This window comes from Dendrobates tinctorius, unplaced genomic scaffold (genome assembly GCF_039654945.1).
Source record: "Dendrobates tinctorius isolate UK_male_01 unplaced genomic scaffold, ASM3965494v1 ptg000196l, whole genome shotgun sequence".
NCBI classification, from domain to species: domain Eukaryota; kingdom Metazoa; phylum Chordata; class Amphibia; order Anura; family Dendrobatidae; genus Dendrobates; species Dendrobates tinctorius.
The window spans coordinates 13,535,787-13,559,570 of NW_027361863.1; the positions used below are offsets into that span (position 1 = coordinate 13,535,787).

General features: G+C 47.0%; 1 protein-coding gene across 1 annotated transcript in view; it reads left to right on the forward strand.

Annotated features, from left to right (window-relative positions):
* The window catches only part of LOC141056087 (ovostatin-like), a 157,833-nt gene that overhangs the window by 103,111 nt on the left and 30,938 nt on the right, over positions 1-23,784 (forward strand). The window contains exons 27-29 of the mRNA XM_073552746.1: positions 5,443-5,611; positions 5,728-5,945; positions 6,331-6,531. Of these exons, the coding sequence (XP_073408847.1) occupies positions 5,443-5,611; positions 5,728-5,945; positions 6,331-6,531 (588 nt within the window). The remainder of the gene's footprint in view (positions 1-5,442; positions 5,612-5,727; positions 5,946-6,330; positions 6,532-23,784) is intronic.

Genomic DNA, 23,784 nt, shown 5'->3' on the forward strand with positions numbered 1-23,784 from the left:
ATGACCTACCCAGTCGCCACTTCTTCTCTCGCAAAGCCATCCCAGCCCTCCACCATCATGTGAAAGACCGCATTGTCCATGCACTCAAGCAGTCAGTGAGCGGAAAGGTGCACCTCACAACTGATGCAAGGTCCAGTCGGCATGGCCAGGGCCGTTACGTGTCCATCACTGCGCACTGGGTTAATGTGGTGGATGCAGGGTCCACAGGGGACAGCGGTGGTGGGACAGTGCTGCCTAGCCCACGGTATAGGAAACAGTTGGCTGTAGGCGTTCGACCCTCCTCCTCCTCCACCTCCTCCAGAAGCGAAAGCTCGTCCACAGAGCGCAGTCGTACGAGCACTCCATCTGCAGCTGCCACTGTTGCACACGATGTGTCCCCCTATCGAGCAGCTAGTGGAAAGCGTCAGCAGGCTGTGTTGCAGATGATGTGTTTGGGCGACAGACACACCGCCGAGGTGCTGGCCGAGTACTTGAAGCGACAAACTGAGTCATGGCTGGGCAGTGTACATCTTGAGGCAGGCAAGGTAGTTAGTGATAACGGCCGTAATTTTGTGGCAGCCATAGCCCTTTCAAAACTCAGCCACATACCTTGCTTGGCTCACACCTTGAACCTGGTGGTGCAGTGCTTCCTCAAAAATTATCCGGAGTTAACAGCCCTGCTCCAGAAGGTGCGAAGACTGTGCGCGCACATCCGCCGGTCGCCTGTACACTCCGTTCGTATGCAGAAGCTGCAGCGATTGCTCCACCTTCCCAACCACCGCCTCATTATCGACATTGCAACAAGGTGGAACTCCACCCTGCACATGGTGGAGCGGCTGTGCGAGCAGAGGCAGGCCATAATGCATTTGTGGGAGGATACACGGCCAGGCACTTTGAGAGCAGACATGGAGTTGACAGTTGTGCAGTGGTCGAAGCTGAAAGACCTTTGTAAAGTCCTTCAGTGTTTTGAGGAATGCACACGGCTGGTAAGCGCAGACGACGCCATCCTAAGCATGAGCATCCCACTTATGCGTCTGCTCATGCAAACTTTGACGCACCTTAAGGAGCAGGCGTCTGCAGCCAATGTTGATGAGGAGGAAGAAGAGGAGGGAATCCTTGATGACATTCAGCCATTGTCTGCTCAGGGACCTCTCCTGGACGAGGTGGAGGAAGAAGAGGAGGAGGAGGAGGATGATGGGGATGATTACTTAGGGGAGGAGGATGCATCTCGTGGGGCAAGTGAAAATGTTGGCGTGGCAAGGTCTGGTACAGGGTTTGTGCGTGACTGGAGGGATGTGGATTTGCCAGAAAGTGCTCCTCCACCCAGCACTCGCAGTGCATCATTGACACCGGGAACATTGGCCCACATGTCAGATTATGCCTTGCAGATCCTAAAAAGGGACCCCCGCATTGCCAAAATGATGAACGATGACGACTACTGGTTGGCCAGCATCCTGGATCCACGCTATAAAGGCAAATTACAAAACATCATGCCACAGGAGAACCTTGACCTAATATTGGCTAATAAACAAGCAACTCTGGTAAATCGGTTGCTTGAGCCATTCCCAGCACACAGCAGCGGTGATGGTTCTCACACGAGCCGTACGGGCCGGGGGCAGCTTGGCAGAGGTGTTCGTGGTGCACACAGCAGAAGTGGCGTTGGAGACAGGGGTTTCATGACAATGTTGTGGACTGATTTTTCAAATACCGCTCACACAACTGGTAATACTGCATCGATGGAAAGTGACAGGAGACAGCAGTTGTCAACTATGGTAACAAACTACTTTTCCTCCCATATCGATGTTCTCCCACACAGGTCATTCCCCTTTGACTATTGGGCCGCTAAACTGGACACCTGGCCTGAATTGGCCCAATATGCCTTACAGGAGCTCGCTTGCCCAGCTGCAAGTGTGCTATCGGAAAGAGTCTTCAGTGCAGCTGGATCAATCCTGACAGAAAAAAGGACCCGTCTGTCAACCCAAAATGTGGATGATCTAACCTTCATTAAAATGAACCACGCATGGGTTTCCAAGGATTTTGTCCCACCTTCCCCTGATGACACATAGGGTGACAGAAAAATGGCTTGCTTTGGTCCACCTCTTCCTGGTACTTCACCTATTTCGCCTTTTGCATCAGCTGAATGTCCAACATCAACATATGCCACTTTCTAAAACTCCCTAACTGTGCTGCCTCCCCCCCCATGGCCGGGGTCACCACCTACCGCACGACACCATGCGAGTGCCGTTGCCCTGGACAGGTGGGTAGGCCAACTCTTGGGCGCGGGCACTGGCACAGGGTCCCTCATAGTGCAATCAAGTGTCTCTGACGGTGGTGGTGCACGCCCGCCGTCAGACACACCGCTGTACTATGAGGGGCCCAGTGCCAGTACCGACGCCCACGAGTGGGCCCCCCTTGCTTGGGCAGGGCCCCAGCATTTGCAATCTTTACCTCTCCCTGCTCCTCCGCTGTGTAATCTGGGCCGTCAAATCCATACTGTGCCTGACACCGTCTGAGCCTGCCTCCTGAGACATATATTTTGAATGTGTACGCTATCCATACATGTTATCCAGGGATACGGTACCCTTTCTAACCTTTGTGCAATCACGTGCAATCCATACTGGGCCTAACACCGTCTGAGCCTGCCTCATGCTGTATAGACATATATTTTGAATGTGTACGCTATCCATACATGTTATCCAGGGATACGGTACCCTTTCTAACCTTTGTGCAATCACGTGCAATCCATACTGGGCCTAACACCGTCTGAGCCTGCCTCATGCTGTATAGACATATATTTTGAATGTGTACGCTATCCATACATGTTATCCAGGGATACGGTACCCTTTCTAACCTTTGTGCAATCACGTGCAATCCGTACTGGGCCTAACACCGTCTGAGCCTGCCTCATGCTGTATAGACATATATTTTGAATGTGTACGCTATCCATACATGTTATCCAGGGATACGGTACCCTTTCTAACCTTTGTGCAATCACGTGCAATCCATACTGGGCCTAACACCGTCTGAGCCTGCCTCCTGAGACATATATTTTGAATGTGTACGCTATCCATGCATGTTATCCAGGGATACGGTACCCTTTCTAACCTTTGTGCAATCACGTGCAATCCATACTGGGCCTAACACCGTCTGAGCCTGCCTCCTGAGACATATATTTTGAATGTGTACGCTATCCATACTTGTTATCCAGGGATACGGTACCCTTTCTAACCTTTGTGCAATCACGTGCAATCCATACTGGGCCTAACACCGTCTGAGCCTGCCTCCTGAGACATATATTTTGAATGTGTACGCTATCCATACTTGCTATCCAGGGATACGGTACCCTTTCTAACCTTTGTGCAATCACGTGCGATCCATACTGGGCCTAACACCGTCTGAGCCTGCCTCCTGAGACATATATTTTGAATGTGTACGCTATCCATACATGTTATCCAGGGATACGGTACCCTTTCTAACCTTTGTGCCTACACGTGCAATCCATACTGGGCCTAACACCGTCTGAGCCTGCCTCATGCTGTATAGACATATATTTTGAATGTGTACGCTATCCATACATGTTATCCAGGGATACGGTACCCTTTGTAACCTTTGTGCAATCACGTGCAATCCATACTGGGCCTAACACCGTCTGAGCCTGCCTCATGCTGTATAGACATATATTTTGAATGTGTACGCTATCCATACATGTTATCCGGGGATACGGTACCCTTTCTAACCTTTGTGCAATCACGTGCAATCCATACTGGGCCTAACACCGTCTGAGCCTGCCTCATGCTGTATAGACATATATTTTGAATGTGTACGCTATCCATACATGTTATCTGGGGATACGGTACCCTTTCTAACCTTTGTGCAATCACGTGCAATCCATACTGGGCCTAACACCGTCTGAGCCTGCCTCCTGAGACATATATTTTGAATGTGTACGCTATCCATACATGTTATCTGGGGATACGGTACCCTTTCTCACCTTTGTGCAATCACGTGTAATCCATACTGGGCGTGAGAACGGCTGGCGAGCTGTTAAGCAAGCTACAGCACCTGTCCAGACAAGTACAGGGATTCCCTAGCGAGGAGACTTATTTGATTGTTTTCAATGTTGGGACAGCAATTTTTGGGGAGCACTATACTCTGGAGAATGATAGATGGGGCCCACCATACACTGGAACATTCCAAAGGTGGACATCAGACACTGGAGCAGCATTTACAGGGCCCATTATACACTAGAGCATTAGAAATGGGGCCCATTATGTTTGGAGCATTATTTGGGCCCATAAGACAGTGGAGCTTCATCCATGGGGACCAACATATACTGTAGCATTATGTGGAGCTCATCATATACTGTTTCAAACATTATATGGGACCAATGATTCTGTATCGAGAAATAGATGGGCCTCGTCATGAGATGTAAAAAGTGAGGTATTTTTCATTGTACTATACCGCTATTTCTCTGCCGTATCGGAGCATGATGAGTTGTGGTATGTGTTAAAGGGGCGCTCTTTCGCCCAGGGCACATGAAAACCTGGAGCCAGCCCTCCCCCCCACAGTTTGTAGCCAAATAACCCCCATTTTTCAGTGCGTAACTTGTATTATGAAGTTAATTAAGGTTGACAAGCTTAAGAAAGAAGAATTGATGCTTTTGGCATTCAAATGGGCACTGTAGGTGTGTTTCCTGTCCTCCTCTCACTGCCGACTTTTATTCCCCATTGACTTACATTGGGTTTCGTGTTTCGGGACGACCCCGACTTTTCCCTATAATCGGACGATCTTGCTCGACCCGACTTTTGGAAAAGTCGGGTTTCACGAAACGAAACGCGACCCTAAAAAACCAAAAGTCGCTCAACTCTAGTCCTGAATGTGACATTATAGTGACACTATACTTTGAAATCAATGCTCCTAAAACAAGTAAAAACCCAAAACTGACACAACAATTCCTTACTAGCTCATCATGGATGGCAACTTGAGCAATTGTCCATGGCTTAGGTTTGTTTGCGGACAAAGCAGCTGGAGAAGGTTTCTATTACAGCAAGCTGCCTCCCAAAGAGGAAAGAAGGAGACAAAATCAGAACCACCTTACACATTTCAAAGTCCCCATGGTGGGAATAAACTTTTTAAATCCATGTGACCGCTGCTGCCATTCACTGGCCTTAGTCAGGCTAGTGCTTTGATATCAGCTCTCAGGCTAGTGATTGGCTGCAGTGGTCATGAGGATGTATGTTACCACAGACTGGGGAGTGTAATATCTATTAGTCATTCATGGCATATCTTGTGGATACGTCATAAATATTCGAGATAGGAATAACCCCTTTAAGAGTTGAGAGTTTTTTATTTTATCACATTTCTCATTTTTCTCTCTTTAATAGTTTTTTTTAAAATCCTAGACATGTCCTTAAATTTACTGGATAGAAAGAACTGTAGAACCTTGTCTTGTATTTTCCTCAGACGACGTTGCTAAGCGGTGCATTGACCTGTCTGCAAAACGTTGTTGACACCAACCACACCCTCAGTGTGTACCAACAGGCCATCATGGCCTACGTCTTTACACTGGCCCAGGATTGGGACAGAAGGGAAAGACTTCTCACATCACTAATATCCAAGGCCATCATGGAAGGTAAGAAGACACGGCAGATATAGAGAGTGCCCTATATATGATGGCGCTAAAGGGTAATGTGCAAAAAAGACATTTCTAAGCGGCTTCTACTGATAATGAAACCTTCTGGTCATCAGAGGGCACGATCCACTGGGAACGTGATGACAAACCTGCAGCACCACCGGTTGACTTTTTCTATCCTCCAAGTTCTCCTGCTGAGGTGAAAATTGCTGCGTATGTATTACTGAGCCTCGCTCTGGGCCCCAAAGCTACACAAGAGCTGACGATCATGGGGAAGATCTCCGTCTGGCTGATCAGACAGCAAAACCCATATGGAGGATTTCAGTCTACAGAGGTAAGTACTCTACCTATCTATTTATCTATCTATCTATTATCTATCATCTATTATTTATATTTTATTTATTTTACTAATTTATATAGCGCCATTAATTCCACAGCGCTTTACAAACATTATTGGCACTGTCCCCGATGGGGCTCACAATCTACATTCCCTATCATTATGTCTTTAGAATGTGGGAGGAAACCGGAGTACCTGTAGGAAACCTTGCAGATGTTGTCCTTGGTGGGATTTGAGCCCATAAAACCAGTGCTGCAAGAAACACTGCTAACCACCGAGCCACTGTTATTATCTATTTTCTATTATCTATCATCTATCTATCATCTTTTATCTATCTATCATCTTTTATCTATCTATCGTCCTTATCTTTTGTCTCTTCCAGGACACTGTGGTTACTCTTCAGGCTCTTTCTGCCTTTGCCAAACTTGTTTTTACCCCCAATGCTCATCAGACTATAAAAGTGACAGGACAAAATAAGATAACAGTGAATGAGTTGAACAAGTTTCTAGTCCAGAGAAGGCCGCTCAGCGTTCCTGGGAATTACAGTGTCAGCATCAACGGGACAGGCTGCTGCCTTGTACAGGTAATGAAAGAAAACATTAATTCTATCTTGTCCTGAGATCCTGCACTCAAATTTGAATATACGTGATTGTGGTTTCTTGATTCTATTCCAATTGCACTGATACATTACAGAGGCAACACATTGCATCACTTATCCTGTATTATACTCCAGAGCTGTTCTCACTATTATACTGGTACAGTCACTGTGTACATACATTACATTACTAATCCCGTACTGATCCTGAGTTGCATCCTGTATAATACCCCAGAGTTGCACTCACTATTCTGCTGGTGCAGTCACGGTGTACATACATTACCATATCTCCCAACTTTTGAAGAAGGGAAAGAGGGAAAAAGGCAAATTTTAGGCCACACCCCAACCACACCCATTTCACAACTAGTCACAACCATGTCCACGCCCCAACCGCACCCATTTAGCACTGCTGATCACACTGACTGGTACTGAGGGCACAGTGGCTGGCATTATGGGCACATTGACTGGTATTGAAGAGAAAGAAAGAAAAAGAGAGAGAAAGAAAGAGGGGAAAGAAAGAACAGAGAGCAAAAGAAAGAACAAAGAGAGAGAGAAAGAGGAAAGAAAGAAAGAACAGAGAGAGAAAGAAAGAACAGAGAGAGAGAAAGGAAGAACAGAGAGAGAGAAAGGAAGAACAGAGAGAGTAAAGAAAGAGGGGAAGGAAAGAAATAAAGAAAGAACAGAGTGAAAGAAATAACACAGAGAGAAAAAGAAAGAGGGGAAAGAAAGAACAGAGAGAGAAAGAAAGAACAGAGAAAGAAAGACTGAACAGAGAGAAAAATGAAGACCAGAGCGAGAAAGAAAGAGGGAAAAGAAGGAAATAAAGAAAGAACAGAGAGTGAAAGAAATAACACAGAGAGCAAAACAAAGAAAGAACAGAGAAAGAAAGAACAGAGAGAGAAATAAAGAAATAAATAACATAGAGGAAAATAAAGGGGAAAGAAAGCACAAAGAAAGAAAGAAATAACAGAGAGAGAAAGAAGAAAGAAGAACAGAGAGAAAGAAGAAAGAAAGAACAGAGAGAGAGAAAGGAAGAACAGAGAGAAAGAAAGAGGGGAAGCAAAAAAGAAAGAACAGAAAGAGTGAAGGAAAGAGGGGAAAGAAAGAAAGAACAGAGAGAGATAGAGAAAGAACAGAGAGAGAAAGAAAGAAAGAAAGAAAGAAAGAAAGAAAGAGAACCAAGAGGGGAAAGAAAGAGAACAGAGAGAGAAAGAAAGAACAGAGAGAGAAAGAAAGAACAGAGAGAGAGAAAGAGAAAAATTAGAGAGAGAAAGAAAGAACAGAGAGAAAAAGAAAGGAGAGAGAAAGAAACAGAAAGAATGAAAGATTCTATTAAGATACTATAGCAAAAACACAAAAATTGAGCTTGGTTTGAGTTGGTACACATGCAGCATATAAATGCATGTTCACATGGCCAAAAAGCATACAAAACCTACAAAAGACGAAATGAAAAAAACCCCGCTATAATTAAGTAAAAACCAAAAGTGCATTTAAATCGTACAGAGTTCTTAGTAATACTGTATTTGATAAAACATAGCATAAAAGCCGTTCCACCATCGACAAGGTGACTCTGTGGTCGGGGCGGTCCTACACTGTCTACTATTAATAACCTCATCATGTGTCAATGTTGAAAGAAAGAGAACAGAGAGAGAAATAACAGAGAGCGAGAGAAAGAAAGAAAGAACAGAGAGAGAAAGAACATAGAGAGAGAAAGAAAAAGAAAAATTAGAGAGAGAAAGAACAGAGAGAGAGAAACAGAGAGAAAGAAAGAAAGAAAGAACAGACGAGAGAAAGAAACAGAGAGAAAGAATGAAAGATTCTATAAAGATACTAAAGCAGCCCAGCTCCCATTGTAGTGCCCACCTGAGCCTCCCGATGCAGGACATATCATGATCTGCTCACATGGCCGGCATCCCCGATTCCAAAGCGATCCCTCTGTCTGCGCTGTCGGAGGACACGGTGATGGATCTGAAGCATTCCCTGAAGTGCCTCCATGGTTCCATCACAATCTCCTCCCGAAATTACCTCATGTCCGGTCAGCTTCCAGCACATCACTTTCGGTGAAACGTCACGTGCGAGTTTTAAAGTGCTCCTCGGGGCTTGGCCGTGTACTCCTGTGTCCGCTGGAAAAGTAAGCTCCCGGCGGGGACAGCGGGGCAGACTCTCAAAATCGGGACTGTCCTGCTGGATCTGGGACGGTTGGGAGGTATTGTATGAATGCTCCCCACCATACACCTCGTACACACACGGCTCCGCACACCTCATACACACACGGTTCCGCTTTGTATGCCTCGTACACACACGGCTCCGCTCTCTTCGCACACACGGCTCCGCTCCATACACCTCACACACACACACATGGCTCCACTCAGTATACCTCGTACACTCATGGCTCTGCTCCACTCCATACACACATGGCTCAGCTCCGTACACACAGGGCTCCATTTCACACACCCCGTACACACGCGGCTTCGCTCCGTACATACATGGCTCCCTACACTTCATACACACAGGGCTCCATTCCGTATACCTCGTAAACACATGGCTCTGCTCTGTACACAAAGTACACACACGGCTCCGTTCTGCACACCTTGTACACATGCGGCTCTGCTCCGCACACCCCATACACACGCGGCTCTGCTCCGTACACCTTGTACACACACGGCTCTGCTCTGTACATGTTGTACACACACGGCTCCACTCCATACACCTTGTACAGATATGGCTCTGCTCCGTACACCTTGTACACACACGGCCCCACTCCGTACACCCCGTACACACACGGCTCCGCTCTGTACACCTCGTACACACACGGCTCCGCTCTGTACACCTCGTACACAGACGGCTCTGCTCCATACACCTCGTACACACTACTCCGCTCCGTACACCTCCAACAAACACAGCTCTGCTACATCCACCCTGTAAACCCCCTCACATAAAATTCCCCTCATCCAGCACTATGACAACCAGCACAACAGAGTCCTGCATACACTGAGGCCCCTGATCATGTGACCCCTGATTCCTCCCCTCCTGTGACCTCATCACAGGTCCGGTGCACACAGAGCAGCCCAGCGATGTCATTGCTGGGATTTATCAGTGAGGGGTTGCGGTGGGTGTCTTTCGGAGGGCGAGGAATGATGGGGGTTGGTGCATGAGGGGGTGTTGCGGCTCAGTGTAGTGCAGGAAAGAATAATCCCGGTCGGGACAGCAGGGCAGGCTGTGAAAATCGTGACTGTCTCGTTGGAGTGTGGGAGGCTTGCATTACTGATCCTGTACTGACCCTGAGTTACATCCTGTATTATACCCCAGAGCTGCACTCAATATTCTGCTGGTGCAGTCACTGTGTACATACATTACATTACTGATCCTGTACTGACCCTGAGTTACATCCTGTATTAAACCCCAGAGCTGCACTCAATATTCTGCTGGTGCAGTCACTGTGTACATACATTACATTACTGATCCTGTACTGACCCTGAGTTACATCCTGTATTAAACCCCAGAGCTGCACTCACTATTCTGCTGGTTCAGTCACTGTACATACATTACATTACTGATCCTGTACTGATCCTGAGTTACATCCTGTAGATCTTTTATTATAAAAAATGGATAACATAACAATAATAATAACAGAAACATAACAAGAATATCAGCCAGAACACAATCCATATACTGAACACAGGTCCAGCCGCTCATTCTCTCTTCACACACATATTGTGCATATATACAGAATTATAACTAATAATAACTTACACCTTCTGGTCTGGTCACCAAACAAAATAAAAAATAACAATAAATAAAATAAACAAAAGCCGACATAAATATATACATAAGCGTTTTTTTTTCTTTTAAATATATATACAGTATGAAATAACCAAATGATACAAATACATACAAGACTAAACTAACAACCACTCCACGCTCAAGCCCACCCTTCCTAACCCCCGCACTGACCTGAGAGCTGGTCCCGCGTCACATGCCTCAGTCCATGTCCAACGACTATAGGCCAGATCAGGCAGTGCCAGGTTTTCCTCCAAACACCACGGTGTCCCATAGTCACACAGGATAAACCCACCTTCCCCCCTTTTCCCACCACCCAACCTAACACCTATACCAAAATATAGATCCCTATATTCAATATATACAGAAACAAACACTACAATACCCACCAATCACAAAGCCCAAGTTCAGCGCCTGCAGCCCTACATTACTGTATACCGATCACAAAACAAAAATCTACAGTGTCAGCAGCAGCCCACGACCAGGAAACGAGATGACCAGACTAGGGCACACTAAAAGAAAAGCCCCTCCAGAGAAGGGCGGCCCTATGTTTGCCCATTCTCTCATACTCCAGAGAGCGCACCTTCACCAGGTCACCGAGTATGGTTCTAAACACATCATCCACTGGGAGGATTTTCCGTTGCGTCGATACTAAGCACCGTGAGTTCCACATGTGATACCTAACCACTGTGCTAACTAGAAATAAGGTGCAGCGGTCCCGACCACCAAGGTCTCTGAATGTTCCATAGGCCCATTCCACGTAGGAGTGACCGGCCACCCGAGATCAGCCAATGGAGGCGCCCACCCTGTTGTACACCTCTGTGTTGAAGGGACAACGAAGCGGGAAGTGGTCCATGCTTTCCAGCACGGTACCACAATGCTCCCGAGGACAGTTCCTGTCCTCAGAGCTCCTACACTTCAGATTGTCCCTCACACACAGTTTCCCGTGGAAGCAATGCCAAGCCAAGTCCCAATACTTTGAGGGGATCCTGATAGAATTCAGAAGATGCAAACCCACCCAAAGTTCCCAACTTCGGCAATCCCTGAGCACCAGAGGCCTCTGGAAATGGGTCAACAGAACCCTATTGTCAAGGAGTTTCCTTGGCAGAATCCTGATCTCCCACATTCCCAGACCCTACCTGGGATTACCTTCAGAACCAAGGCAGCGTAAGCCGGAAGATGTCCATGCGGTGTGCGAAGATCCTTCACTTGCCCACCTGTTTCCCATTCCTGGAAGAAAATCTGACACCATCCCCTACAGGAGAATACCCACAGAATACCCTGTGGTTTGCAATATTGATCTTAATGAAGGTATCCACAAGGAATACTACAAGGTTGACCATACCCAACCCTCCTAGTCTCCTCGTACAGTAAGTTACCTCCCTCTTGACCAGGTTCATTCTATTCCCCCATAAGAGTTGGAAGAACAAACTGTAGACTCGAGTCCAGAGAGACTCCGGCAAGATGCACACATTACCCAGATAAATCAGTAAAGGGAGAAGGTAAGTTTTTATCAGGTTTACCCTTTCCCTTAGGGTCAAAGACCAACCCTTCCATTGGTTCACCTTCTGAGTGGCGATCTCTAGCCTGCTGTCCCAATATTGTTTGGGGTAATCCTCCTGACTAAATTCGATGTCAAGGACTTTTGCAGAAACTTTGGGTCCTGGAAGGGTGTCCGGGAGATCAAAACCAGGATCTCCTCCTACCAGCCAGAAACAGTCACTCTTCTCCCGGTTGATCTTGGACCCGGAAGCCTCCGAGTAATGATCTACCTGTGACATCAGCCACCCTGCCTCCTTGTGAGAGGAAACAAAAACAGTAACATCATCGGCATACACCACCTCCCTCTGAGTGGATTCCGGTGCTGCACGGTCCATCCCAATCCCGGCCAATGGTCTATGCTCCACCCTCCTAAGAAGTGGGTCAATTGCAAACACGTACAGCAGCGGGCTCAAGGGACAACCTTGGCGAACACCAGATCCAACCTCAAAAGAGCTGCTAATCCAACTGTTCACAAGCGGGAAACTCTCTGCCCCATCGTACAAGGTCTTAAACCAATCAACAAACCCCCCGGCAGGCCATATCTCAAAGGACAAACCAGAGGTACTCGTGATTAACCCGATCAAACGCTTTTACCTGGTCCAGTGACAGCATGTACCCCTTCCAGTGACCAGCCGTACCCTGCTCCACTGCCTCTCAGACACAGAGCACAGCACTAAATGTGATGCGGCCTGGAACAGAGCAATGCTGGGCGTCAGGGTGCAAATTTCCCCAGCCGATTAAACAGCACCTTTGCCAGAACCTTCCTGTCTGCATTGAGAAGCGCTATGGGATGCCAATTCTCAATGCAAGAATGGTCCTTACCCTTTGACAAGATGATGAGGGCAGACCTCCTCATTGACTGTATGATGGTCAATGCCTATAAAAATCCATTTTCTAATTGACTCAGCATTGAGATGGTCTGTAACCATAAATAGAGTCTTTGATGGTAAAAGGATTTTTCTATTGAGAATTTTCACCATTTACGCCAATATACTGCCTTATGTGTTCCTATATATATTTTTAACTTTTGGGGTACAGGATCCTCTTTAGCATAGGATTGTCTATGTTTAGTGTTAGGGGTCCCTCCAGGAATTGGGCAGAATGATTCCCTAGTGGCTGTAGGGTGTATCAGGGTCCCTAGAGTTAGCCATCATGGAGCGGGGGTGCCACAACGTTCCCCCCCTAGGGTGCCAACCTCCGCAGCCAGGAAGGTGTGAGCATATTCTACACCAGTGACTTCTAGTTTCTCAGCCCCATCTTTAAAACTGGTTATTTGAGCACTTTTTGTTGTTGCTTTTGATTTGTTCATTTGTGGTGTGAACCCAATGTCTGGTTCTTTTATTAATAAAGTATTTCATTATAGGGAAATATATGATACTGGTTTTGAGATCCTAAGTATATCTTCTATTGAAAATTCAGACCTCCTCATTGATTTTGGCAGAGTGCCCAAGGAAAGACAGTCATTGAGTATGGATCACCCCCTAGGGCCGTGGGATACTCGGTACCGGGCCGGTGTCTAGCAGTGGGACGTGTCACGGTCGCGGTGACCCTGTCCGTGTCCCTGGGCGCCCAATGTAAAATGGGTGAAATATAAATAGAGTTTATAGATAGTTTGTGACGCCACCTGTGGTGCTCGGCAATGAAGGTGTTAAGCCAACGCTGCGGTGCAGATCCTCTGGGAAAGATGGTGGGGCGCAGCAAAGATGTAGTAGCTATCCACAGGTAGAGCTGTAGTCCCAGGGCAGTAGTAATAAGTTTTGAGGTAGATGGTGTAGTGTTAGGCACAGAGATGTAGCAGTGCCGAGTTGGTTGGCGCAGGACAAAGGCAAAGACACAGCTGAATGCAGTTCCAATTCTATTACTCACGTTTCTGGCACAGACAGGTGCCCGCTTCAATGCTGCAGTCTCCAGGTCAGGGGCTCAGCCAACTCCCAGGCAGATGGAATTAACCCTTCCAGCACTCCCTTCCAAATGTGCCTTTTCTGAACGTCTCCTCTCTAGCGCTAATCTGAAGTACTTGCAGTTCTGAATTACACTCAAGTGCCTCCTTCTTGATGTTACTTAAACTCCACTCGCAAGACAGGTGGCTGTAGCCAGCTTTGGGGACTCCATACACTCGTGTCCCGGCTCACACACCGTTGCCACTGTGTCTTCGAGTCTTTGGTGGGAATAAAGCGGTCACAACTTCTATTCCACCGGTTTCTGCTGCAGGATCATTAGTATCGCAAACAGGGGCGCCACAAATACCTTAGTCAAGAGGGGAACCAAAGCTTCCTTAAAGGTCTTATAGAACTCAGATGTTAAGCCATCTGGACCGGGCGATTTTTTTTTTGTACAAGTCCTTCAATCGCCAACTTAACTTCCTCTTCTCTGATAATCTCTGTTAAAACGTCAAGAGAGGGGTCTACCCCTGGTTCAGGGACGGTTTCAGCCAGGAAAGCTGACATTGTGGCGCCCCTGAGGCTCAGTCGCCACAGGGGTACTGCACCTTCTCCTAAGGTGTGGTGCTCCACCATCCAGGTAAGTTGGGGGCTCTTGACCACCCTCCAACACTCGCACCCCACCCAGTAGAGTAGTTCAGCATAACCACATTGCGGCTCCTTGCTTAGAGAGAAGCAGAGCACCTTTGGTGGTTCCCTGCTTGGAACACTAAACGTGCTGGGAGGCGGGTGCAGTTTAGGATACATAAAAGAGCGGGATGGTTTAGGATTACAGGTCAGTCTGACAGGAGGTCAGTAGGAGGGAGGAAATCATTCAGAGAGGAGTGAGGAAAGGAGATCCCTGGAAGACGGGATGGAGGAAGGAGTGCTGCAGCTGTCTCAGTGACCTGAGCCAGCTGGCACGGGAAAGGAAAGGAAAGAAGGTGAAAGACGTAGAACTGAAACCTGAACTTCCATAGAAGGGAAAGACAAGTACAGAACGTAGGAGTAAATGGGAACACAGAGGACGTGGGTAAGAGGAAGAACCCTGCCTAGAAGTTCTAAACGCAAGGCCGGGGCCCTGTCCCCGAGGTTGTATGAACACTAATGGTTCTGCAGCAGACACCGGTAGAGTAGTGGGCTGTAAATGCACTACTCCCATCTAAGACTTGAGGGCACAACAGCAATACGGATAGAGAGCCGGGACTTAGGAGTAGAGAGTCCCCGAAGCAGGCTACAGCTGTCTGCCGTACAAGTAGAGTTCTTGGGAACATGTGTCAGGAGGAACTCCAGTGTAACACAGTACTAGGAGATCTTCACACTTAAAGGCGCTATAGAGGAGACATTCAGAAAAGGTACATAAGTTGTCGGAGTGTGGAAGGGAGCTTTCCATCTTGCCTAGAGGTTGACTGAGTCCCTGACCCTCAGGACACGGCACAGAAGCGGGCACTACAGACTGTGAGTAAAGCGTTGGAACTACATGCCCTGGTGTCCTCCATTCCGTCCTACGTCCGTCCGCCTGACACTGCTACATCCCCTGCGCCGGACACTACACCATTTAAGTGTCCCCACATCTATACTGCCCTGGGACAACAGCCCTGCCTGTGGAGGGCTATACCATCACTGCTGCATCACACCATCTGTCCCAGAGGATCTGTCTGCAGCGTCGGCTTAACACCTCCCTTGCCGAACACCACAGGTGGCGTCACGAACTATTCACCATTAACCTATTGCCATTACTTGGGTGCCCAGGGCCACGGTCCGGGTCACCGCTGCTGTGACACATCCCACTGACACCGGCTCGGTACCGAGTACCCCCTGGGAGGGCGACCCAAGATCTCATCCCAATTAAGATCCCTTTTCCCCAAGAAGTGCGAGTAGAAGGATCTGACAACCTCCAGGATCCCTGATCTGGATCACCTCAGGGACCCCACAGTGTTGACCAGTCCTGTAACCACTTTTCACTCTGGAGATCTCCTCGCGGCTACCTCCAGTTGAGACAAGATGCTGGAGTTTCCTCCTCAAACCCTGTTACAGGCAGTACCTGTTCGGACTCCTGAGGCTCGAGAGCTGGCGGAAGATCTCGCCACCCTTTTCTTGAACATCTCCCACCACTCTGAATTACTACTACAAAGATTCAGTAAGGGTACCTGTCTCTGAAGAATATCCTCAAAGGATTGTCTTATGTCCACTTCTTCCAAGAGAGACGTATTGAGCATCCAAAAGCCTCTTCCCATCTGGAGGGTCTCCGTAACATTCAGAGAAAACAAAATTAAACAGTGGTTGGAGAACTCCACCTCAACAACAGACACTGCTGAAGAGACAGCTTCCTTCTTTAAATAAAACCTATCTATTCTGGACCTACAGTTACCTCTATGATAGGTGAACCCCTCATGTCCTGGGGTGTGCCGAATGTCGACATCCACCAGGTGAACCTCACTAGCTATACTATTAAGGGCGACGCTATCATAAGTCAGCTTGTCTCTGGAACCTCCTCTATCTCGGGGCCTCGTGACAGCATTGAAGTCCCCTCCAAAGACAAACTGCCGACTTGTAAAAAGGCAATGCTTGACCCTCATAAAGAGACACTTCCGGTCCCACTTAGATTGGGGGCCATAGATGTTAATGAGCCAGAGCTCTTGTCCTACTTCATGAGGACATCGAAGATCAGGCACCTCCCCATTTCTAACTCAATAACCCGTCGGCATTCCACCGGACCGCCACTCCGCTATACGGCTCTGCCGCAAGAGACCAATAGGAGGGCCCGAGTCTCCACTTCCTCTTAGGTTTAAACACGTCTGTCATGTTTGGCAGCCTGGTCTCTTGCAAAAGGAAAATGTCAGCTTCAACACAGCTGAGAAAATCAAAGGCTGCAAATCTAGTTGTATTTGACTATGCTGGCGACATTAATGGACGCCAGCGTCAATGAAGTGGGTACCGCTATCATTGGTGATTGAGTTAAATGACTTTCTTCTTCCCATTCCCCTTATCCTCTGCCTCAGAGGAGGAATCCTTCCCCCTTTTTAATGACACAGAGGTGTCCATTCCAACAAGCTTTTTCTTGTTATCGTCCTCGTCTCCGGAATCTGGGCCAGTCCCTCCCTCCAAGGACCTTACATTCCCACAAGAAGAAGACTCGGCACCCCCTGTGAGCCCCGCCGAAGCCAGAACCTCACTCTCAGCTTCCTCCTCAGAGGAAGAGATGTTCTCAAAGGCTTGGAACTGGTTAGAAAGAACAGAGACCGGAGGGGAGTCAGTTTTTCCTTCCTTAGATACTTTGGTCAGAGCAGGAGAAGATGTTTTATCTCCCTTCTTTCTCTTCTTTTTGGTGCCGAGCTTACGCTTGTCCTCTAGCCACTGCCTATTATCCTCATCCATACTTTCTTAGTGGATGGGCTGCCAAGAATTACGACGCACCCCAATACCACTTTCACAAGAGCTACAGGAGGGCTTCCTGAAAAAATGTTGCATTGAATGCATGGCCTGGCCTGCCCCAAAGTAACATGCACCCCAATAAGTTTTTAAAGCCACGTACTGGAAGGGCACAGGAAAATCCACTTCACAATATTCATTTTGTACTCCCATACTGTTTTCTTATGCATTGACAGCAAGGCTGGCCCTGCTACCAAGTCATATGCAACCCAATGTGCCTTTGACCCACATACTGGATGGGCACAGGAAAATCCACTTCACATTATTTATTTTGTACTCCCATACTGTTTTATTATACATTTACAGCAAGGCTGGCCCTGCTGGCAAGTCATATGCACCCCAATAAGCCTTTGAATCCAGGTACTGGATGGGCACAGGAAAATCCACTTCACATCATTCATTTTGTACTCCCATTCTTTTTTCTTATGCATTGACTGCAAGGCCTACCCTGCTACCAAGTCATATGCACCCCAATAATCCCAATCCCCCCTTGGAAGAAACATGGAGGAGTGCCTTATAAAAAAAAAATAGGCCCAATGTAAAGGAGCGGGTCTCCTTGACTTGTAATGCCCATATACTAAGTGTATGGGCTGGCAAACATTTCCCCTGTGGGGTACACCTTAACCTTTTTCTGAACAAGTATTTTACACCCAGTATAACCACCTACCCTTGTTAATAATTCAACCCTGGCTATAGCAGCATGGAACACGTTGACCTTGGTGATCTAGTGGCGGTGGATGATGAGACATGGAGATAGGCCTGATTAAAAAATAGGCCCAATGTAAAGGAGCAGGTCTCTTAGACTTGTAATGCCCATACACTATGTGTATGGGCTGAAAAACATTTCCCCTTGGGGGGTACTTTTTTTTTTAAATTGGTGACAGGCATCATAACACCCTTGCCAAAAAACAGAGTGGTTGGAGCATGACTGAATACGTTCACCCTCGTGTACGAGTGGTGGTGGATGGTGAGGATGAGGAGAAGGAGGAGGAGGACACCAAATTGCCAAAATCAGGAAGCGTATACCCATGTGTGGGTATGAAGAGGTACATAGAAATACACCTCCCAAAAAGACACTACATTGGAGGTGATGTGTCACTGTCATCATTTGGTGGTGTCGAGAAGTATGTCCCAATCCATCCCTTGTTCATTTTTATAAGATTCAGCCTGTCTGCATTTTCTGTTGACAGGCAAATGTGCTTAGCTGTGATAATTCCACCAGCGGCACTAAAAACCCGCTCTGACAAAACGCTAGTGGCAGGGCAGACCAGGAGTCAGGACCTCCAAGGCGTAGAGAGCCAGTTCATGCCACGTGTCCAGCTTGGATACCCAATAATTAAAAGGCACAGAGGAATCACGGAGGACGTTAGTACAGTCAGCAAGGTCCTGAGAAAACTGTCCCAGAGCTTTACCAGTGTTCCCCTGCCTCTGCTGGATTGAAGCTGTGTCTCTCTATCCTGTCCGCCTTGGTTGTCCAACGAACTGTTATGTCTGCCGCCAGCGTTTAGAGATGGGAATTTTTTTAATAATTCTGCAACAATGGCCCTCTGGTACTGCACCATTTTAGTACACCTGTCTGCCTGTGGAACAAAAGATTGAAAGTTCTCCTTGTAGCGTGGGTCTAAAAGTGTCACTACCCAGTAATGACTGTTACCCACTATTTTTACAATACGAGGGTCACGGGAAAGGCAGCGCAACATAAAGTCAGCCATGCGTGCCAGACTGGTAACAGGCAAGCCTTCCATGTCCTCATCAACAGGACGACTGACCAAGGTGTCCTTCTCCTCCTCTTCCTCCCTGTCCTCAGGCCATCTACGCTGAACAGACGGTATGACAGTTGTGGTTGTGGTACCATCTATAGCGCATGAAAGTAGCTCTTGTTCTTCCTCCTCTTCCTCATTGGCAACCAATCCACATTGGGATGAAATAAGGCTGGGCTGTGTGTAATCACCCTTATGGTTCCTTGATCCATGTCCTTGTGCTCTGCCTGGAGTGCATCCTCTTTCATTGTGAGCAGAGAGCTTTTCAGAATGCAGATGAGTGGGATGGTGATGCTAATTATGACGTCATCGCCGCTCATCATCTTGGTGGACTCCTCAAAGTTTTGGAGGATGTTAGATATGTCTGTCTGACATCCATGTCCACTGCTGAGGTCTTATGTTGTGAGTTCTGTTGTGAGTTCATTTTCCCCTTCATTACTGAGGCCCGAGGAACTCCTTCTTCTGGTAAAGAAAGGTAGTGAGCCTGATTATCAAACACCTGAGGCTGATGATGATGACTGGTTGAGTGGAGTTACTGACTGGATATAAGGCTGCCGACGCCCTTCTGCCCTGCGGGTGATTTCTCTGTGGGATCCTTGGAGACCAGTCTGAATTCCTGCTCCTCTAAAGCTAAGTTTGCTGCTCGGCCTTTTGCTTTGGTGCTTTGACTTTGTTTTGCTTTGTTTTTCTGGATTTCTGCCATTCCCTGCTGGGGTGTGCTGAATTCATTTAGCTCTGTCTTCTGAAAATACCTGAGTGCTGATTTAGTTTTTGAAGCCTAGCTGCTTCAGGGCCTTTTTCATATCAGCTTGTTGGCTTATGTCTTTGATTGGGTTTTGGCAGATTGCAGACAGCAGCCTTCCTGTCCTTTCCTATCTAGGTAGTTTTGGGCCCCGTCTTTGCTCAGTCTATCTTTCTGCCTGTGTTAGTATTTTCATCTTGCTTCACCGTCATTATATGTTGGGGGCTTCCTATTGCTTTGGGGTCTGCTCTGGGGCAGTTTAGATTTCCCCTTTCTTTCTTTAGGCCTATGTAATTCTCCGGCTGTGATCGAGGGGTCTAGGGCATCGTAGGAACCCCCCACGGCTACTGCTAGTTGTGTTGATAGGTTCAGGGGTCTGCAATCTGATAGTTGCCAACTTCTCTGGTTTTCTGGACTTAGCTTGTATTTCTGCTTTTGCCCCCTACGGTGACTCATTCATAACAGAATCACCCGCCATACCGCAGATCCTAGGGTACTCAATAGCAGGAAAGAATTGTAAAAAAAAAAAAAAAAAAGTGTGTATATTTTTTCCTCTATATCTCTGAGGCCGTAGGGGGAATTTTTTTTTTCTCTCAATGGAGATAAAGCAATTGTCTGATGGTGTGGAGCAGCTCGCTGCGGAAGTGCGGGGAATTTCCGCCTACCTTGCTCATTCACATGCTGCTGAACCAAAGATTCCTACACTTGATGTATTTTTTGGGGATCGGTCTAAATTTTTGAATTTCAAAAATAATTGTAAATTATTTTTTACCTTGAAGCCTAACTCGTCAGGGAGCTCCGCGCAGCAGGTTAAAATTGTCATCTCTTTGCTGCGTGGCGATCCCCAGGATTGGGCGTTTTCTTTGAAACCAGATGATCCTATTCTGACTAATGTGAACGCATTCTTTCAAGCTTTGGGGTTGTTGTATGACGAACCTAATGCCATTGATCAGGCTAAAAAGACCCTGCTGGCATTGAGCCAGGGTCGTGATTCTGCAGAATTGTACTGTCAAAAATACCGAAAGTGGGCAGTACTTACTACCTGGAATGATAATGCCTTGGCTGCTCTCTTTCGGAAGGGATTGTCAGAAGCCGTAAAAGATACTATGGTGGGATTTCCTGTTCCCTCTGGTCTTGACGATTCTATGTCATTAGCCATTCAGGTTGATCGGCGTTTGCACGAACGCAAAGCTGCACGAGAGGTGTTGCCACCTGTTGAACAAATGTCTGAACCTATGCAATGTGATAGAGTTTTTTCCAGAGAGCAGCGTCAGGAGTTCAGAAGGCATAATAAGTTGTGTTTTTTCTGTGGAGATGCCTCACATATTATTTCTGTCTGTCCTAAATGAGAGAAACGCTTTGCATACACGTTTTCTGTTGGGGGTGTTCAACCTAAGTTTCTTCTGGCTATTACTCTGATCTGCTCCCTGTCCACATTTTCCGCCAAGGCTTTTGTGGATTCGGGAGCAGCCCTAAACCTAATGGACTTGGATTTTGCTAAACGTTGTGGATTTCCGATGACACCTCTGCAGACACCTATCCCTTTGAGGGGGATTGATGCTACTCCTCTGGCTAAAAATAAACCCCAGTTTTGGACCCAGGTGGTAATGCGGGTCGCCCCAGACCATCAAGAAAATTGCAGATTTTTGGTGTTGCATAATCTGCATGATACTATTGTTCTGGGGTTTCCCTGGTTACAGATTCATAATCCAGTTTTGGATTGGAAATCTGTGTCTGTGGTGAGTTGGGGTTGTCGGTGTGCCTTTAGTGAGGCTCCGGTGTTTTCCACCTCTCCTCAGTCGCATGATGTTCCTGATTATTTGGCGGACTTTTATGATGTATTTAGTGAGAATGAGTCTGCGTCTCTGCCTCCTCATAGGAGTTATGACTGTGCAATTGAACTGAGCCCGGGGTGTAAATTTCCCAAGGGTCGGCTCTTCAATTTATCTGTACCCGAGCACGAGGCTATGCGATCCTATATTAAGGAGGCGTTGGAGAAGGGTCATATTAGACCATCCTTGTCACCCTTAGGTGCCGGGTTTTTTTTTTGTAGCCAAAAAGGATGGATCATTAAGACCTTGTATTGATTATCGTGCCCTCAACAAAATTACTGTTAAATATCAGTATCCGTTACCCCTGATTTCTGATCTATTCTCCAGAGTTAAAGGTGCTTGCTGGTTTACCAAGCTTGACCTCAGGCGTATAATCTTATTCGCATTAAGCATGGGGATGAATGGAAGACGGCGTTTAATACTCCGGAGGGACATTTTGAGTATCTGGTGATGCCTTTTGGGCTCACTAATGCCCCTTCTGTCTTCCAGTGATTCATGAACGATATTTTCCGAGATTTTGTGGATAAATTTTTGATTATCTATCTGGATGATATTTTGATCTTCTCCAAGGATTGGGATTCTCATGTGGAACATATTCGGACTGTGTTCCGGATCTTGAGGGAGAATTCCCTGTATGTCAAAGGATCTAAATGCCTTTTTGGAGTACAGAGGATTTCTTTTTTGGGATTTATTTTGTCCCCGTCAACTATTGAAATGGACCCGGCCAAGGTACAGGCCATTCACGATTGGGTTCAGCCCACTTCTTTGAAGGCCCTCGAGAAGTTTTTGGGTTTTGCTAATTTTTATCAGAAATTTATAGCAAAATTTTCTAGTATTGCCAAGCCATTGACTGATTTGACTAAAAAGGGTGCTGATGTGTTAAATTGGTCTCCGGAGGCTGTTTCTTCCTTTCAGGAGCTGAAGCGAAGATTCACCTCCGCCCCGGTTTTGCGGCAACCTGATGTCTCACTTCCATTCCAGGTAGAGGTGGATGCTTCTGAGATTGGTGCAGGAGCTGTTTTGTCCCAAAAGGATCCTGTAACATCTAAAATGAATCCCTGTGCTTTCTTTTCCCGAAAGTTCTCTCCATCTGAACGTAACTATGATGTGGGGAATAGAGAACTGTTGGCCATGAAATGGGCATTTGAGGAGTGGAGACATTGGTTGGAGGGAGCTAAGCATCAAGTCGTGGTCCTCACTGACCACAAGAATTTGATTTACCTAGAGTCGGCTAAGCGCTTGAACCCTAGACAGGCTAGGTGGGCCTTGTTTTTTACACGTTTTGATTTTGTGGTTTCTTTTCTTCCTGGAACAAAGAATGTCAAGGCAGACGCCCTCTCTAGGAGCTTCTTTGCTGATTCTCCTGTGGTGACCAAGCCTGCTACCATCTTAGGCGAAGGGGTAGTTCTTTCTGCCATCTCGCCCGATTTGAGACGTGCTCTGGAAGAGTTCCAGGAGGACAAACCTGAGCGTTGTCCCAGTGGAAAGTTGTATGTTCCTGACCAGTGGAAGAAGAGAGTGGTGTCTGAAGTTCATTGCTCTGCTTTGGCTGGTCATCCAGGTATTTTTGGTACTAGAGATCTGGTGAGTCGGTGGCCCTCCTTGTCTCGTGATGTCAGGAATTTTGTGCAGTCCTGTGGGACGTGCTCCCGGTCTAAATCGTGTTCTCGCTCTAGTGGGTTGTTGATGCCTTTGCCTGTCCCCAAGAGGCCATGGACCCATATTTCAATGGATTTCATCTCTGATATGCCTGTCTCTCAGAGGATGACTGTTATTTGGGTGATTTGTGATAGGTTCTCTAAGATGGTTCATCTTGTACAACTCCCTAAGTTGCCATCTTCCTCTGAGTTGGTGCCCCTGTTTTTACAACAGGTAGTTCGTTTGCACGGGATTCCTGAGAACATTGTATCTGACAGAGGAGTCCAGTTTGTGTCTAGATTTTGGAGAACTTTCTGTTCCAGGCTGGGAATTCAGTTGTCCTTCTCCTCTGCTTTTCACCCTCAGAGCAATGGGCAGACAGAGAGAACAAACCAGACCTTGGAGTCATATTTGAGATGTTTTATTTCTGCTGATCAGGATGATTGGGTTTCATTTTTGCCCTTGGCCGAATTTGCTTTAAATAATAGAGCTAGTTCTGCCACTTTGATGTCACCTTTTTTTGTAACTTTGGGTTTCATCCTCGATTTTCTTCAGGGCAGGTGGAGCCCTCTGCCTGCCCAGGTGTTGACACTGTG